Here is a 19,848-nt window from a genome sequence, read left to right on the forward strand (position 1 = left end):
TAGCATCAAGCCTCTATCAGTAAAACTGGTCATTAAAAGGTAATGAAATGCAACCTTCAAGATGCTGAAGGAAACTTATTTTAAACCTGAATTCTATACCCAGCCAGGGTATGTATCAGGTGCAAAAGTAAAAAAGATACTTCAAACACTGTGTTAACAAGTACCTACATGCATTCTTTCCAAAAAAATTACTTCAGAATGTGCTCTAGAAAACTGCAAAATAAATCCAAAACAAAAAGACGAACAATGTGAGATCTAAGAAAGTACAGAACTTATCCAACAATGCAATTAAATAGCATGATATTAGCTAAGCATCATCTTCAAAAAAGTCAGTTCATATCAGAACTTCAACAAATAGTAAAAGTAAAAAGCTCAATAACCAAGTGATATGATGAAGAAGGCACACACCCTTCCACCAATACGGGCAAAGTGTGGCAATTAGAAAATCCAGGAAAAAGTTATATTCTAAACTAGAAGCCAGACTGCAGTACGGGATGATTCTGAGTACCAACAGAGTATAAAAAATCCACTCATTCTCTATGGATCTCATCATACAAATCATACTACTCTTCTTTAGCAGACAGTAGTATTTACATAATCATAATATAGATTACTATTGCTTTTCAGAATCAGTAAGTATAACTATTACAAACCCTGACAATGTAAAATAAATGTTACAGTTGACATCAATTGGAAAGGAAATGTGGAATTCAAGGGAAAGACTGTCAGAGGGTACCAATTTTTCTCAACTTGTAAAGCAGCAAGTTTAGACATGTTTAAAAGCTTTCTAGAATTAACAGTGCAACAGCTAGAAGTTTAACCATAAATGCCAAAAACGAAATGAGTAAAAGGAAGAAGGGAGAGACTAGGTATTAAAATTTCAAATTCTTCATTTTTCACAATGGAGATATACTGGAATCATCAAAAATAAAGTTTAGCATATTACATATAAAATTACTGTGATTATTATCATCATCAGAAGATGTAAAAATAGAAAAGGTCTAAAATGGTTACCTCTGAGGAGAGAAACTAGTTGGAAGAAGTGGAGTTACTTTTCATTCTATGTCTTTGTGTACTATTTAAAATCTCATGTTTATATGACTATTACTTTCCAGAACACACACACACACACACACACACACAATTACTATAATTCTCCTTCCCTAACCAATGCAGGAAAAACGAGAAAATCTTTTTCATTTTTTCTTTTTTCTATATCCCATGTATAAAATACCAACCTGCTATTCTGAGAAGTATTCCAGAGAAGTCATAATTAATTAGACTCAAGAACCACTCTAAATCACTGAAAAAAAAGTGATAGTAATAGCTTACTGTGTTAGAACTGTCAAAACACACCCACACCCACTATCTCATTTAATCCTCACCAACAATCTTGTGAGAGCACTTTTTGAGATTAAAAAAAATAAAACTCCAAAAAGTTTAATGATCTGCCATCCCAAAACAAAAATAGGAAAAATAATATGAATGTAATAGACAAATTAATTTTTAAAATAACTTTCATACAGCACTAAAATATGAAAATGTTTTCCAAATTTATAAATGAGAATCCTACAAAAGAAATTAAATTTAGGAATACAAATAATCCACTTTGGAAGTTTAGCAGTCTTCATAAAGTTAAACACACACTTACCATATGACTCAGCAATCTCATTCTTAAGTTACTAACCAAGAAAAATAAAAAACACATTATGCAAAGACATGCACTGAAATGTTCATAGCAGTTTTATTCATAATAGCCAAAAACTAAAAACCCAAATGTCCATCAAAACTAGTAAACTGATAAACAAACTGTGGTATGCCCAGACTGCGGAATACTACTCAACAATAAAAAGGAATGATATATACTAATGATATATACAACAAACTAATGATATATACAGCAACACAGATGGATCTTTCCAGTATTATCCCATGTGAAAGTAATCAGATGCAAAGGACCACACACTGTGATTCTACATATATGAAATTCTACAAAAGGAGAATTATAGTAGAAGCAAATTAGTGCTTGCCAGGGTTGAGGGAAGAGGACTGACTGCGTAAGGGAATGAGGGAGCTACCTGGGGTGACAGAAATTTTCTACATCATGATTGTTACACTACTGTATAAATTTAGCAAAATTCATCAAAGAGTACACTTTGGTGAATTTTATAGTATGTAAATTATAACTCAATAAGGCTGATTTTTCAAAACTCACTAATACATAATCAGGCTTAACTACTGACAACAGCTGTTTAGTGTTACCTACAGACCTTCAAAGAATATTAAAATCACTAAGTTATTAAGAGGTAACTTTTAACCAGAAAATAGATATACTGGGACTTAAAAGCCCTGAGAATGGAACAGTCCTCATCCTACTAAATTTGGCCATGTGGATAAACAGTAGTTGCCTGGCAACCAGTCTAAACTCTAGATTTCTAATAAACACATTACCCACATTAGTAGGTAATCTCATGGAAGATAAACTAAGTTTTACATTGAAGAGTTCTTCCTTTAATATTGAAAATGAGCAATAATGCATTTGAATTTATTTATCTAAAGTAGGAGTGAACAAGAAATACTGAAAGTAGAACATGAAAAGCAAAAATTTGAAATTAAGCGTAAACACACACACACACACACACACATACACACAAAATCCCTTTCCTCTTCGGTCTTTTACTTCTGGACTTTATCTAATTATGAGATTATTGAATCTATGAGTTTGTGGGTGAACTCTTCCCCCTTTACTACTTTAAACCCTTCCCCGGCCACTGCCCAAATTGGCTTAATCAAATATATTTATATATTTACATGTCTTTAAATGTATACAAGTTAGACACTTTTCTAGAGTAAATAATAGTAAATTATTCTAAAGACGTCTCTCTGGATTGTAGAATTTGTGGACAATACAGAAAAATACAACACAAACTTTCTGTAATATGCATACAACATACCAGAAAGCTAAACCTTCATAACTTAATTTACAAATGATCAAAATCAAGAATTATAAAGAATCCCTAAATAACAAGCAAATTCCTAACACATATGTTAAATACCGTTTCTATCTTACTGGACATAGTATGTCGTAGTTTACTTTGTTAACAGAATCAGAAAAAAATATCAATTTCCAGGACACCACTAAATGTTAGCACACTTACCAACCATATTATTTTCGGTTTTGTTGAACACTTACCCCTCTTCTGAACCCAACCTTCTTTCACAATGGTAACATCGCTCATGATGGCTCCCCTCTGAGCCCCCAACTTGCAGAAATGGTACTTTGTGATACCAGCTTTGGGGTTTGGATTCTCTGCTGCTGCTGCCCTTCCCACTCTCTAGTGATGACTCAGCCTGGAAGGAAGTATTGAAGAAAGAATTTCTTTTTTTTCCATTCTTGCAACTCATATAGCAATAACAAACAACTAATTCTTTGTAAATGTCTTCAACTGGCCTGACCTCACATAAAAGTCTAGCTCTTCAAACTGGAGAACTTATTTATTAAGTAGTTCTATAATGAATGCACTTCCTTCATCTTGTGACAGATTTCAAATGATAGTGAAACTTTTAACCTAAGAGGCTGCAGCAAAAAATATCTTAAGAAAACTACTGTCACACCTACACAAATAATACAGAAGATTTGCTTGGTGATGTGTGTTTGAGGCGAAAAGAGAAAGGAATGAAAGTGAGGTGGACTAAAAGTAAATCTTCGTGTATGTCTAGTTTCAAAATTCCTGTAAATTTAGAAATAGCTATGGCAAAGCAATTGTGAGTGTTTTTTTTAATTGCTGGATTTTATGTAAGAAACAACATACTAAGAAACCACCACTTATGTATCCTTGCTCTGCCTTGTTTCAAGAAATATTTTACGTAGGTTATAATAAATAAAATATTATAAATAATATAAAACCAATTATCTTTAATGTAGATAAAGTGAGACAAAGGGAATATGAAAGTGGGAAACAGTATGGAGTATTCTAGACATGTCAAGAACTATTGCAGGTGCTTACATCTATTAATCTCAGAAAATCTTTGCAACAACCCTATGAGGGTACAATTAACTCCATTTCCTAAATGGGGAAAAGATGCTCACAGAGATTAAGCAGCTTGACTGATTTCAACACAGCTAATGAATGATGGCACCAAGAGCTGAGCACAAGCTGATTGCAGAGCCTGCATTCTTAACTCCAAAACTAATACTGCCTTGAGTAAAGATAAAAAGAAGCCAGAGTAAAAATCTACATATTTGTGAAAGATGGGTCACAATTTTAGCACAAAGCTTTCAGGAAGCAACGTAAATAAGGAAATACAATTGGTTTCAATATTTACAGTATCCATAAATACTTTTAAAAAGAAAAAAAGAAGTTACTCAGAAAAACAATTCTTCCTAGGACAAAAATCTGAAATTTAACCCACAAATCTTTAGAAGACATCTTGCAGTGTCAGAAAGTCCTCAAAAATATCCTCACATATATGCAGCAACGAGTTTTATAGGGCTATTTCTTATTGTCCCTCTCAATCTAAAAAGGAAAATGCCAAGAAAAAATTGGGTTAAAGCATTTCCACAGAAAGGGACCAAAAAACTTGATACAGGAACCCAGGCCAAAATTTTAGATAACCAGAAATATGGATGGATGAACTATATAACTATCCTAATTTTCTCAAATTGGGTTTTGATTAGTAGGTATAGAAGTTAAGTTCAACATTAGACTCCCTAGCCAGTACTGAACTGAATTACAGTTCTTTCTCCAATGCAAATTAAGTACAGAGCCTAATAATCATTTAGCATCAGGAATCAAGACTAACATTCTTTTAAGCCTGACAAAATTTGTGTGGCTGAATAAAAGACCACGCCCATCTTGTCCCACGCGGCTGAGGGAAATAACTACAGCCAGGGCCAAGACTGTCCTCAAAATCATTGTGTCTGCTACTGTACAGAGTCAAAAGGGATATTAGAATCTGGCTGTATCTTCTGAAAATATGCCTGACAGAATACTAAGAGAAATTCCAAAAAATTAAGAAGAAAAGAGAGTTAAAAAAAGAAAAAAAAATTCTTTGGTCAAATAAAGCTGGGAAATTCTATAACCATGTCCTCTTGAAACATCACTATTACCGTATTAAAGGTACAAAATATATAACGTATAACCTTATTTATCCCAGCAAATCCTAAATTTATTTCAACACAAAAGGCTTTTTTTTCCTTTAGTTAATATATATTGAAGTCCAGAGGAACACGCTGTGAGAAACAGATATATGAAGTGGCCACATAATTCAAGTCAAGATCTATTTCATCATTAAAACAGGCAAAACAAACAAAAAAACCTTCAGTAAAGAATCAAAACATCATTATAATTTGATTTATGTAACTTCCTGAAGAACTCAACATAGTCAACTGGCTACTTAATACAGAGCTAGGTAACATGAAAAGGTTAACTCTTTATAGAGCATAAATAATTACAGTTGACCCTTGAACAACAGAGGTTTGAACTGCATGGGTCCACTTATATGTGGTTTTTTTTTTTTTCCCTTCAATGAATATAGTACCTGTGTTTTCATTTTACAGATTTTTAAAGTAACTAAGTGTGGGGGAAAGTTTGTGTTCAATTAGAGATCACAATATGTGGTATCAAAGAATTAAAATTTGAGTCCTAATTCTATCCAAACTGTTTCAGCTTCCTGCCCTTGAATGAGTCATGTATCTTTGTTTTTGAGGCAGGATTGTGGTGGATGGATTTTTGACACAAGTATGGGGGTGGGGGGCATCCCTAACTCCAGCACTGGTGAAGGGTCAACTGTATAAGGAAGTTAAATATTAGGAACATTAGTGCAAAACGATGTCTTTAAAAGAACTGAACTTAAGAGAGTTTTTTCTTTGGTAGTACTTATAGCAAGGGCTTCACATCTGTTAAGCCATTCTTGGTTTCTGACTATAAAATGAAAATTCGTACCTTAATATTTAGGGGATTGGAAATGCAACAGATCAGGGATCAACACTTAGTGATAACCATGAAACAATATATATCCAATTAACATATATAAAATACATAATTTCCTACTGAAATAACTCGCACTATAATACCCTTATAAAGAACATTAGAAGAAAAACAGTATTTTCAAAATTGATTCTATTTTTTTAAGTGGGCGTTTCATTGTTACGAGGGACCTTCATTTTACAGCTGAGGAAACAGAAGTCAAGACAGATGAAATGACTTGCCCAACGTCACACAGCTACTTTATAAGAGAATCAAGAGCAGAGAAACCGGCACACACTTTCCACTAGCACTACCTCTTCAGTACAAAACAATACACTGAAATATTCAGATCAACCCCAAATCAATGAATTTTGGTTTATAATGAAACCGTTTCCAAAATCAAGTTATTTAAAGATATCTATCAGTTTCTATATATTTAGATTAAACTCTGTTAAAATATATGTTAAATCAATAGGACAAAATGTATCTTCAACAGGGCCAGGTAACCCAGGCATCACAGAGACAGCTTTATCCATTTTGCATCTTAAAATGTTACCGAGTAGTACTCATAATCATAATTTTCAGCTTTAAAATTGCTCTTGGGTCTCTACTGGCTAAAATGATACATTCTTTGAACACAATTCAAAAGACATTCAAAGGTATACTACTCTAGAATTATGATCAATAAGATAGAAATAAATGCTGTCTTTAGTGTCCGGAACCAATGCTACCGACTCTCAAGCAGTAAACCACATTCTTTGATCTACTTTTCCTACAGTGGCAACCCTCCTGCACCAAGTCAAATACCTTCTCCCACTCAGTCTCCCATGTTACTGAAAGCACTAATCTCCCATGTTACTGAAAACACAGGCAAAATGATGGCCTGGACTTTAAGTCTGCAATCTGTTTCCTAAGGTAGAGTGAAATTCACCTCTTCCTATAGTCCTAACTTCTCTAGAAATGTGTTCTCTCTAATAAGCTTTAATAAACAAAATCTAGTTTCTTTTTCTTTTAAACCTACTGCATTGAACATTTATTGCTGGATAATCTAATTTTTCCTATTCTTATAAAAAATTTCATACAAAACTCTTGTTAGGTTCAATAGAATTTACACAAAGCAGTTACACTAAAGGTATTTTCATTCAGAATTACTTCACAATTTGATTATAATTACCCTGAATCATCATTTTATGATTTATAAAACATTTTCACATCTTCTACCTCATTCAGTAGCAATATTATTTAGTAAAGCAATTTGACATTGCCTGGCACAGAAGACATGCTCAACAAATATGGAACAAGTGAATGAATGAAAGAAGATGTAGCTTTAGATAACTATCAATGATGAAGCAAATTAATACTGTAAGTCAACAAAGAGAATGGTATGAAGCTATGATAAAAACAAATTTGAACTTAAACATTATGGAAGCACCTACATATAAATAATTAAAATGATAATATTCTTCCCTATTCATTGAAGTATGTTTCCCATAGACCTCCATTAATTTTAAGGACTAGCACACATTAAAATTATCCCTTTTTTCCTCAACATTTTTTGACTCTTCTTGTTGAGATGATCAAGTTTCAATTCCCAAACAAATCAAGCATCAACACTGACAAAATTACCCATTAGGAGAGAAAAAAAGCAAAAGAATGGCACATTTTCTTAATGATACTTTGAGGAATTTTTTAAAGATACTTGCTTATGGCAGCCAATCATTCAATTTTAAGCAATAATTAAACTTCTTCAAACACCTTTTTAAAATATCATTCACCCAAGAAAATATAATACATACATGTATTTATTGAGTCAATAAATATGTATTGATTATCTTCTCTGGGATAAGGACGAGACAAGTAAAACAAAGTATCTCAAAATCTTTTCCAAACCTATAATGATGCCACCAAAGTGCTTTCACATATATTTCCTCATTTAACTATACAAATGAGTATGTGTAGCAGCTATTGCATCTACAATGTTGAACATAAGAAGACCATAACCAATCAATAATGATGACATTATTTCCCCACAATTACCATAACAAGTTAGTGACAAGTAACAAGAATGACTACCTATAATTCAAGTCTTCCATCAGTATGGCATACTTTCTACAAAATAACACAACATGAACTCTCAAAAATATGTATAACATTTTGGGAATAGTTCTGAACTTTTTTGTCTGTAACAAACTGTATTTCAGAAATCCAATAAAGCACAATGTTTTCAAAGAAGCTAAAAATTAAATATAACTGTTGCATCACAAACAAAATTATAACAAGACTAGAAGTAGGTTGACATGAAGTTAAAAAGAACCCCCAGCAATTCTTTTTTACAAATAAGAATAAAATTCATAGGTTAATAACTTCCTGTATGTTAATCTCTAAATTAAAAACCATGATACAATTCTATAATACAACCTTGTCTAAACTACTATAACTTTGGCTGTAATTAATACTATATTTGCTCTGCACCATATTTTTTACTTTAGATATGCTAACCAAACTGAATTAATGAAGAACTAATGTCCAAATACAACAGAATGCTGCTACTATGAAATACAAACGATGGTCAAGGGAATTATAATATAAATTCATGGTATTTACTGATTTTAAGAAATAGGTGAAACTAATACATGCCATAATAAATGCATAAGACTATATAAAACTTTTAAAAGGATTTGAGGAAAAGGAAAAATACTGAAGTGGAAGAAAAATTCAAGGTAACCTGATCTGCACTTCAAGTAACTCTAAGCCAGTCTGTCCTTTTAAGAGTTATTACCCTGCAAACCATATGTCATATAGGGAAGTGAACCATACAAACAATGTACTTTAGATACCTGTCCTCCCTTTAGACCAATACTTTTTGGGGACTTTCTTAAAACTCTTTCTATAAATATTTCTACTGTTTTACACTATGGGAAAATACCTGAATAAGCATAGGCAAGATTTCTAACTTTCACACAAATTATCAGTTATTCTAAACTGCCAATTCTTAAAAATCAACTTTTTAAACTATGAAATATAATATATACAAAAACAAAGCATTTACCCCCTCTTCCCTACTCCTGTTTAGGCCATTTGAGTGTCATTTCAACCAACATATCCATTATTAATCAAATTTAAAACCAACTTGTGCTGGATGATATACTTAACATTGTGATTTGAAACAACTAAGAAAATGCCTATTGGGAGTCTCCTGGCTCACCTAAACTACTTAACAAGCTATTGACAAATTAGCTTCTACGTTTCTCATGTAAAATGTGTCTTGAAAGCACTTATATAATAACACAGAGACAAGTTAAAGGTTGGTAATAAAACAATCTCAGTTGCATACTTGGCCATATTTTTCCAATACACATGTCAAGTCCTCCTGCTATCTAACTTGGGAACCTCCCTGATTATAAAACAAAAAGAATCCACATACATATACACACAAAATACAACTGGTATATGGTCCATTAAATGCCAAGAATTAGCTTGACAGGTTTTACTCCTGATTAAACTGAGAGTTAAACCAGTAGGTATGGAATCCAATAACAAAGTCCATCATAATGGTGCATTAGAAAGAGCAAAGGTCAGGCCAGGAAACTTTGGTCCCTGTTCCCAACTCTGCCCTGCCCAGGGTGATGCTCTATAAGGTACTTTAAGCCTGTGAGCCTCAGTTTCCTTAGCCAAAAAAATAAAAGTGCAGCATTAGATGAACTCTAAATAGCTCTTGTTTGAGGTTCTTCAAGTTCAAAGCTACTCAGTATCGGATGGCAGTATCCTGACACAGTCCCCGTCCTCAGAAGGTTAGTATGTAGTTGGGAAGATAAAACATTCAAACATCAGTTAAACTCAGACAAAATTTGGACTAAATTCCAATACTGACAAAATACCATATTCCTTCCCCTCCCATCCCTTAGATTCCTAAATATAGTCAGAGGCTTTTTCAATTAACATAGGAAAGAAAAATTCTCATTTGAAAGTCTTCTAGTGATTTCTTCCAGGAATTTTTTTTACTTTTCCCTCCGAATATTAGCAAAATATACCCATTTAGAAATGTGAGATATCTGTAATTGGTGACAAATAAATTTAAACAGAGTATTGAAAAGAAAAAGAACAAGAAAGCAAATCTACAGGCAAGAAGCATATATTAATTTACCTATCGACTATTTGAAGATTACCTAGCAAAAGAAATGTGTTTACAACTAACATGCTGAAAGGCTATGGTGTTACAATAAGACATGTAAACATTTGAGGAACTTAATTTGGCATTTGAAACAACAAAAACGAAAAAAAAAGTTATGGATCAGTCGGTTTAACTTCTTTAACTATATTGATTTCTGTAGAAATTCTATTGTACAACAGTACTGAAACGTAGCATTGCCATTGTTAACTCTAATAAAAGGTACAAACAGGTTAGGAAAAATACTAAAAGTGTTTCAAAATTAGGAAAGTTAAAACAGATTTTTATAATGCCAGAAAAAGTGTTTTCTCCTATGAAAATCACTTTCAAAAGTGTATGGGCTGTTGCAAGGATTAAATGAATTTATATGTGTTAAGCACATATAACAGTGCCTGGCATATGCAAATACTCATCAGGCACCATCCAGCAGTAACTCTAAATTGAATCTAGCTCTATCATATGTAGAAAACCAGGAGAAAATATTTAAGTTAACATCCAGATGATTCAAGCGACTACAGAAAAGTACATGCTGTATGAAACCAAGATCAAGAATACTGATGCTCACCCTGAAACCTGGAGTTAAAAACAGAGAAATTTAAAATAATTTAAATATTCTAACACAAATCCACAAAAATGAATCATGTGTATTAACTTAGGAAAAATAAAAATGGAAGTCAAATTACAAGACTCATTTAGTCAAAATGAAACTTCTTTTTCTGTTTTGCATCTTATTTTATTCAAATCTAAACAGTTCTAAATCAAATATTTTTAGTGCTTTAAACATAATCACACTAAAGACCAGATCCTATCAAATCATGCTAAAAATCCAATTAACATGTCATTAACAGTAATTGTCTTATCTTCCCAAGGGTGAATTCTATTAGTAAAAGGTATAACAACAAAAGAAAGTGCAGCTATCTTTTCACAAAAATATGCAAAGTTCAAGTAAACTCTAAACTTCCACAAAATCAATTTGTAAAACAGGCTTCTTTTTTCCAAAAAACCTAAATAGTTGGAAATTTCCATTGAATTTTTGTTAAGAGAATCTCTCATATGTTTAAATAAAAAGCAAGAGTTTAAAAAATCTTAAATTCTTATGTTGCACAAGACTATGCTAAGTACATCTGTCCTATATTTAACCAAAACATGTTTAGGTTTGCAGTGATTCTGAAAGCAAATTCACTTTCTAATGGGAGTGACCTTCTGGATGAAATGTAAATAGCAAAAGTTTTTAATCAAATCAGCCCCTATCACACAGTTCACACTCTAATATTTGTTGAATGAATGAATGAAATCTCATTGAAAACATTTTACAGCTATTAAAATTACATAAACAAAAAAGTCCAAAGCAAAACCCTTAAATATTCTAACATACACAACTTAAACTAAGAGTCAAACTAAACATCAATTTTAAGTTGAAAAACAAGTCATTAATCATTATAGAAAATCTAAATGTAGAGGACAAATGAATACAAATTAGAGTTTCATAACTTTTTCCAGAATTACTCTAGACAAGATACTATTTTTAAACACTTTAAGAGAATATACTACATACTGCAAATATACAATACAAACATAAAATTAAAATCTACATTCACCTAACTCCACATTCTCATAATGTCTCATTCGTGTGATGCACTTCCCTCACTTTAAAATTAAAAACTCAAGCCAATCAAAGATATTGGGGTAAAATCTAGTGAGAAAAACAAAAAGCAGATCTTCAAATGCAGCCTCATGTTTTTAAACTTTCAAAGTCAAGGCTCTGTATTGGCAAAAACAAAACAAAACTACAGTCCTGAGATGCATCTTTCAAATAATTGTGCATTCAGTTATATACCTTGGAAAATGAGTAACACCAATAAGTAGATATTTTAATTACAGATGTTTTCATGTTTTAGACAACCACCTCCAGGAATATTCCTACTCATTTACACACCTTTCACAATGACAAATTCTTACGACAAATTTTCCTAAACCATCTTTATGGGACTTTTCCTCCTTTGGCTTTTTCAACTATTTTCTAACAATGTATAACCTAACTTAACGAGTATCCACCAAAACCAAAACCCAGTGGTTGTCTAATGATTTAAACACTAAATGATTTAGGTAGTATAGTTCACTAAAAGATAATGACTATCTCTATCAAATATGGGGCATGTATTTAAATTGATAATTTGAGGCAGCTGGCAACGTATTAACTGCAAAAAATCATCACTTCACATTCCTTAACTTGAAGATAAACAAAAAAAAGTGAACATTTTATTACTACTAGTACTTAATCAACACAAATACATAGGTTTCACTGTTGAATTTCTATTTGGAAACGTTATCAATTATAAACTACTGGGCTTTCAATCAATTACCACACGGGTGAAACGAGTTGGTTTTATTTGCATAACATTATTTCGATGGAAGAAATGTGAGCATTCCAGCCATGAGTTAAAGGGTAAGCATTTCCTCTGCTTTCAGAAGATAAACAGTAAATACTGGTATTCAAAACCTGGCCCCAAAGAGATTCAAACTAGCCTAACTGTAGATTCCCGGGAAATCCCAAACAAGGGGTGACCCCGCCTATAAGTGAGGGTGAACACAGCAACCAGCTCGGCTTCAACTCTGGGCTCCGAAGGGCCCCAACAGCATCATGGCTGATGCAGACCGATGCGCAGGAGGTGGACGAGGAAGAGACTGGTTTGTTTACTTGCAGCCAGAGCCGCCGCCGCCGCCGCCAGCAGCGACAGCATCACTGGATCCGCCAAAGCCAGCATCTTCCGCACATTTCTATTCTTAGCACACAACTCCCGAGCGGATCAAAACCCCACTACTATTAAAAACACAGACAAGCACGTTCCCCACCTCCCACACACCCCCATCCCACCAGTGCCGTCTCTTCCTGTGCGCCCGCGGCGTGGGGGGGGGGGTGGAGGAGGAGACCCCGGGGAGTCGGTGCATCCCTGCCTTCCCCCACCCACGCGCAGACAGCCCCCTCCCCCACCCAAACGCCGTGACACAGGCGCTCCCCGCGTTACATAACCCCGCCGCCACCCCAGGCCCAGCCGGGGCCCCCTCCCCACGCCGCCGGCCGGCGGGGAGGGTGAGGGGCGGGAGCGAGAGTGGCGCAGAGACCGGAGGCGCCGGGCCGAGGCGGCCCAGACCCGGACCGCACCGCTAGGCCGAGAAGACCCTCCCCAGCCCCCGCGCACTGCCGCCTCGGCTTCCCCAGCAAAGTGAGGGGTGCGGTCCGTCCGCGTCGGGCATCCCCGGCCTCCTCACCCACACCCTAGACCCCAGCGACCCAGACCCCGCCCACGCCCCCAGCGAGATGACAAGCCGGACGCCCCCGCCCCACCCACCCACCGCCACCCCAGCCTAAAGGGGGCCCGGCGGGGGTGCGGCCGCGGCGGGGAGGGGGCGAGAAAGTGGGGGGCGGTGGCTGTTACCTGCAAAGGCGGCGGCGGCGGCGGCGGCGGCCCCGCAGCTGCTCGGGCGGCGGCGGCGTAGGATGGAGCCGGGGGGCGGGGGGAGGAGAGGGGGCGACTCGGGGGTCCCCCTCCCTCCTCCTCCCCTCCTGTCCTCCCCCCACCCCGCAGAGCCTCTGGCCCCCCTGGAGCCCGGTACGGCCGGCGGGAGGGCAGGCGGCGGGCTGCAGGGGAGGGAGGGAGGGAGCCGGCCGGGCCGGGCCGCGGAGCTGGAGCGGGAGGCGGCGGCGGCGGCGGCGGCGGCGGGAGGAGGGAGGCGGCGGGGGGGAGGGGGCGGAGACTCTACGTGGGAATCGGATCTCGGCTACAAATTCAATTCATCACCAGAAAACTCCGCTCGGGCGGGGGCCGGGTCGCGCCGGCGAGGCGGGGCGGCGGTGGCGGCGGGCGGAGGCTCTGGGCCCCGGCGGCCTGGCGCAGGTCGGGGGCTCTGTGGCCTCCTCTCGGGCCGCGCCGTGCCGGGGGCCCCGCCGCCGCCTCCCCGCCCCCTCCTCCCCCTGGGGCCGCTGCGGATCGTTTCTCGCCGCCGCGGGGCTTGTTGTTGACTTTGAGGAAAACTCCTGACGTCAGGGGTTGGCGCTCGGCGACTGGCGGGAGCGGCTTCCCCGCGTCCCGAGCCGGCCCGCTGCCTCTGCCCCCTCCTCGGGGCCCTCGTCCACGGGCTTCCCTGCGCCCCCAAGTCCGCGGTGGCCCGCGCCCCCTCTCCTCTCGCGAGAACACCCCCCAACCGGAGCCGGGAGCAGGGCGTCGTCCTGGGCGGGAAGTTATGGGTTTCCCCCGCGCCCTCGTGGCCCGTGGCAGGCACCCGAGGCCTGGGAGCGGAGGCTCGCTGCCCTCCTCCGCTTGAGGCCGGGCCTGGGGCTTCTTCTCTGGCCCGTCACGCCTCCGGGGAGGTCGGGCCGGGCTCGTGAGGGGCCGGGACCTGAGGCCCTCGAGGTGGGCGGTGCCATGTGGGGACGCGACCCTGAGAGCTTGGAGCTGGGCCGGAACCGACCCCACCCCTCAACACCTCTGGGGTCAGTCCAAAGCCTGACACGGTTGCTGACTCCCGGGAGACCTTACCGTCCATTCCAAGAACACATCTCGGAAGGCCATCTCAGAGCTTCCTGTAAGCAGTCACCGCCACACAGTATACAGCTTGCGGTAGCGTCGTAATTCAATCTTAAAATTTCACACATTTTAGAAAGATTAGTTTATTGACTTTGGAGAAGCCATGATGTGTTGCATTCACTACGAAGATACCGTTTCTTTCTTTTGAAGTTTATGGCTCCTGAGAATATTTGTAATGGAGAGACGATTTTTGGCAAAATGCTCCTTTTTTTTTTGTACCATTCGTCATACTCCATAAAGTTATAAAAGAAGCTTTTTTTTTTTCTGACACCATGTACTGTCAATTCTGGAACACTTTTTAAAAACCGTATTATTTAGCTATGTGGCTCGAGCCTTGTTGGTGTACCTGTTACTTATCCCAGTGCAAGATTCTTGTTAGTGCTTTTGGCTTCTTTCCGTGGAAGAGTTGTTCTTCCTGACATGCACTTTTTACTCTGCTTTTCCATGTCCTGACAACATTGGGATAGCAGCCGTTCTTTTACACTATATCCCTGGTGTTTATAGAGAGAGTTGTATTTATACGTCTACATCCACACTTTATACGAAATGCTCATCTATTGGGATTACAGACAGGCATACGAAACCTAGGAAGAAAGAAAAGGGCTTTTTAAGTCAATTTTCTCCATTTGTAAGGGAAACATTTCTCTGACCATTCCAAAACAAAATTTGCCATTTTTTAAGATACACAATCCACCAGAAAGTCTTCAACTGCTGCTTTTCTCCTTTTCCCATATTTCCCAGCGCATCATGAACTGATTAATAAATATAGACTGTATCCTAATTCTACTCAGTATATCTGTGTATAAAATATTTTTATTACAAACAGATACAAGTTGATTACCTCTAACAGTTCCTGTTGGTAAAATTATTCCGTTACAGGCTTCGTGCTTGGGTGTAACAAAAATAAGTCCGGTTTTTATTCTATAATAACCCAACCCACTTCATACTTTTTAGCGACACCAGCACTAAAAAGAGTGTCTTTTTTTTTTTTTTTTAGTTCTTTTAAATATTTAACTCTGAGAGTTGTATGGTATTCTGACTGACTATATATCTCTTACTAATTACAATTTTCATTTGTTTCCAATTTTAACATCAACATATTTGTGAGAACCAAGTTTGTCTTGTGAGCCATACTGCCTCAAAATATTTCTCCTAGTTTCATCAGATTGTATTAAATCTTAGCTGGATTAAACCGTAAAAGTAAGTATTATATAAACTACAATGGATTATTTACTCTAGGCTTCATGTATCTGAAAAGTTGTGAACTTTTATTTCTGCTGTATTTTGCTCTTCTGTTAACAGTCATTTCATAAATTTCTGTCACTTTTTACTATAGAATTATTATTTGTTGTAGAACTATTATTTACTTAAATAGTATCACTTTTTTCTCTTAGGCAGGGCCATCCTGAATTTAGCAGACTCTGCCAATTGTATGATGGTACTCCACACAGAGTGTATGCTGATTTCTCCTCTTCATTGTCATCACATTCCGATAATATGGAGAGCAACAGGACAGGAATGTCCCTCCTTGGAGAGAAAGCCCTCATTCTTTGCTAAGCCAGGTATTCTTAAGGCTAAAATCTCTCTAATAGTAATTTATGCGTCTTAAGAAAAGCATTCACTCTTCTTGACTACCAATGAGTAAATTAGATACTGAGAGCTATTTCTTAGTACTTCCATCATTTCTTGGGAGTAACTTAAACTGGAAGGCACATTTAGAATTTCAGAGTATCAGGAAACAAAAATCAAGTTATTACTTCTCTGCCTTAATAACAAGGGTTTCTTGTCTCCAGTGTCTAGAATAGAACATGACACAAAGTACACAAAGTGTTTGTTGGTTAAATGAATGAATGAACAAATGGACAAATAAATCTGTGTCCTATGTACATTTTATACAGTACTCTCCTCTTGGGATGTCTGGTTGGAAAGATCCTGAACACACTTTGGAGACTTGAGTTCAAATCTTCTCTCCACAGAAGTTAGGTCTCAGACAAGTTTCTTAATTTTTCTAAGCCTTAATTTCCTCATTTGTGAAATGACAGTTACAACTATTTCAACAGCTTATTATGAGAATTAAATGTGATGTAATATTAGTATTCAAAACATAGTGAGTAGTCAAGCTAAAATTCCTTCACCATAAATGTGAGTATGTTTGTTAACATAACACTAGCTGGTACAACACATAAATACAAAAGTCTATCCTCGCACACAATGATAGAAGTGTATTTCTCATCCGTGTAAAGTTCTGAATGGCAGGCAAGTCTCCTCTAAGCACTTACAAGAATAAAGTTCCTTCATGTTAGAGCTGACATGTTCAACATAAAACCACAACATCAAGCAGGCCAAGAGGGGCAAAACATGAAGGGTCACTAAAGGAAGGTTTTGTGCACATCACTTTCATTCACATTCCTCTGAAGCCACCAAACTTCAAAGCAGCCCATGAAATGGAGTCTAACCCAGGAAGAAAAGAAATTGGTTTGATGAACAGTCAGTCAGTCTCCGCTATATTTGGTTTCTGAATTAACCATGCTCAGTCTATAGCTGTAACTAATGAATATCCCTAAATGATTAATAGAGCAATTTCCAAATGAACATAGTCTAAACCCAGGTATAAGAAGCAGAAGAGTACAATAGTTGCAATAGTTATCAATACTTACTGTCTTTTTCTCTTTTTCACAGACATCTTTCTTAAGGTACAGGTCTGTATTAGTAATACATGCATATACCTGAGGAACGGATGTGCCACTGATATGGTGCTGTGTGCAACTGGAATGCTGAAAGCCCTCTGAAAATCTTAATCTTATTTCATTGTCAGATTTCTTTTCTGCTATGTTACTAGAGTATGAATGAAAATTTTTTCATTCATATTGTCATGTTCTCTCTTTGAGCATCTTAAGCAATCTCTGGATATTACATTTGATATTTCAGAACACTTGGGTCACAGAAAATTACTGACCACAATTAAATAATTGTTAATGAGGCATTGACCTAGAATTCATGTTCTAATTCCAAAGCAACAAGCATGCATATTATTATTCTAACTGTGCAGACAAATCAGGGTCTGCAATAATACTAATACATACATGCTATAATCCCAGAGCCTCATCTTAGATGTAATTTTAACTTCTTGAGGTGGTATGCATTGCTAGCTGTTTTAGAATCTGCTTTGTGGGGACTGAACTTTTCAACAGAACAGCTAGCAACGAAACAATGACAGTAAATTTACAACCCTCACCTAGTTAATTGCCTCAACTCCTTCCTCAGTTATCTCATGTTAATACAGTTCTGTTCCAGAAAGTTTCCCCATCCATTTTAAAACACAACTTCTGCTAATGAAAATATTTTCAGAATCAGAAAGGTTCACATCTACACCTGACTTTTTAAAAAACCCACTACAAAGTCATCTAACTTTTGGATTTGTAATGTCATTAAATAATAACTAGTTTTTTATAGTAGGAGGGAATTCAGGATCAGAATTTTTCTGTTGATCTTTAGTTACTAGACAGAACTGTGGCAAACATCTCAAATCAGTAGCAAACACTTATCTCAATCAGAAATTAGATTTTAATCAAAACACTGAATTTGATATAGATTTCAAGACTCTATGGGGAAAGCAGGTGAGCTCAGCTTCTCTATTTCTCCATCTTGTTTTCCTCTTCCACTCCCCAAGTCAGTTTCTTGGTGAAGAACAAAATAGTTCTTACCTAGCTGATACTGTTATAATCCAGTTTTGCCCTGTCTCTGCCTGACACATAAAACCAGCCATGGGATTTTCAGGACCCAGTGCAGAATGGAAATGCTGGGCCCCTTGTTGAGAAATAAATTAAGAATTTCAAGACAGCAAGAGCAGAGCATTAAATAAGGCCCCTATGCACAGGTGTGTACACGTTGCTGGGCTGTGAAGCTGCTGGCATGAGGCCGGATCTCCAGGGGTTCTTTGAAGAGTCGCTTCTGGGCTTCTCTAACTGCAGCCCCTGTGACATGAGTCGTGCACCTTTTCTTTAGTTGCCTGCTCTTGATCACCCTTTAGATTCTGTTTCCTCAGCCTTATTGGAGTCTCCCTATTGGACTCCTCTCATTCTCTGGCAGAGGTCTTCTGATCAGCTCCTTGTCTCCCATGGGAGTTTATCTGGGCCATGGAAAACATTCACGTGTCCTTTGCTTTGCAGGCCATTCTCTCCCTCTTGGTTCTGCCACAGAAGTAGTACAGCCGCTAATTTCCCAGTGCCCACAGAATACCCTCACTGAGGGAACTGACACATTCCAAGCTCTTTACAAGATCCCACGGAAGCCCATGGAAGCCTTCTGGCATGAGCTGAAGAAGCATCTTCCATCCCCTCCCAGTTGGAGAAGGTGAGTTCAACCTTCCCTAGTAAAATCCCTTACACAAGTCTCCTCTCTTAACATTTTATATTTTTAAAGTGAGTAAGAGCATTTGAGTCATAGAATAGGCTTTGAAATATTTCCTTCAAAATATTACCTAACTTGAAATTTCATACTTTTTGTGTTTGGGGATCTCAGTTGAAACTTGTTTTAAATTCTTATTAAAAAGCATATTCTCGGAGTGGTGGGGGAGGCTATAGCTCAGTGGTGGAGCGCATGCTTAGCATGCATAAGGTCCTGGGTTTAATCCCCAGTACCGCCAAACAAACAAATAAATAAATAAATACCTAATTACTGCCCCTCCCAAAAGCATATTCTCTCTGTGATATAAATATTTTCTGTTTCTTTATTTAGATGTGTGCTCACATGTATTAAAAAGAATTATCAACTATTACAAAAAAAAAAGAAAGTATTGAGGTTAACAGGTGTTCAAGGCACAAAATTAATTAAAATAGTATTTTCTCTACATTTCTTAGTATTTTTGTTTGACAGATATGTGACCAAAACTGTCTTTTTCATACATTGTTACCCACATAAATGATATTAAATATGTAGGTTCTTGCCCTTGGTTAGTTTCTTAAAATTTTTTCTTGAAAAATTTAAAGTTGAACACTATGAAATTTTGTCTCTAATGAGCCTACAATATATAAGTATGCCACAAAATCAAAAATAAAAATATGGAAGTACAATTTGTACTGAGAGTTGGTCTCTTGGACTTAAGTTACATTGAGCTATGAAAACC

The 19,848-nt window shown here is 37.4% G+C and overlaps 2 protein-coding genes across 21 annotated transcripts in view; one reads left to right on the plus strand and one right to left on the minus strand.

Annotated features, from left to right (window-relative positions):
- The window catches only part of AKT3 (AKT serine/threonine kinase 3), a 209,477-nt gene extending 195,696 nt beyond the window's left edge, over positions 1–13,781 (minus strand). For 2 of the 8 annotated variants that reach the window (XM_072948587.1, XM_072948588.1), the window contains exons 1-2: positions 13,575–13,691; positions 3,194–3,351 (exon numbers count right to left, since the gene is read on the minus strand). In XM_072948587.1, the coding sequence (XP_072804688.1) occupies positions 3,194–3,239 (46 nt within the window). In that variant the 5' untranslated portion in view covers positions 3,240–3,351; positions 13,575–13,691. Of the gene's footprint in view, positions 1–3,193; positions 3,406–4,090; positions 4,108–13,574 lie in introns of those variants that run through there. The other 6 variants (XM_072948589.1, XM_072948595.1, XM_072948585.1 and 3 more) reach the window with 5 other exon arrangements.
- Positions 13,782–14,359: 578 nt separating this feature from the next.
- The window catches only part of LOC140688747 (uncharacterized), a 116,158-nt gene continuing 110,669 nt past the window's right edge, over positions 14,360–19,848 (plus strand). For 12 of the 13 annotated variants that reach the window (XM_072948599.1, XM_072948597.1, XM_072948598.1 and 9 more), the window contains exons 1-3: positions 14,360–14,721; positions 16,118–16,285; positions 18,893–19,076. In XM_072948599.1, the coding sequence (XP_072804700.1) occupies positions 14,562–14,721; positions 16,118–16,285; positions 18,893–19,076 (512 nt within the window). In that variant the 5' untranslated portion in view covers positions 14,360–14,561. Of the gene's footprint in view, positions 14,722–16,117; positions 16,286–18,892; positions 19,077–19,460; positions 19,752–19,848 lie in introns of those variants that run through there. The other variant, XM_072948596.1, reaches the window with a different exon arrangement.

This window comes from Vicugna pacos, chromosome 23, assembly GCF_048564905.1.
Source record: "Vicugna pacos chromosome 23, VicPac4, whole genome shotgun sequence".
In the NCBI taxonomy this organism is placed as follows: domain Eukaryota; kingdom Metazoa; phylum Chordata; class Mammalia; order Artiodactyla; family Camelidae; genus Vicugna; species Vicugna pacos.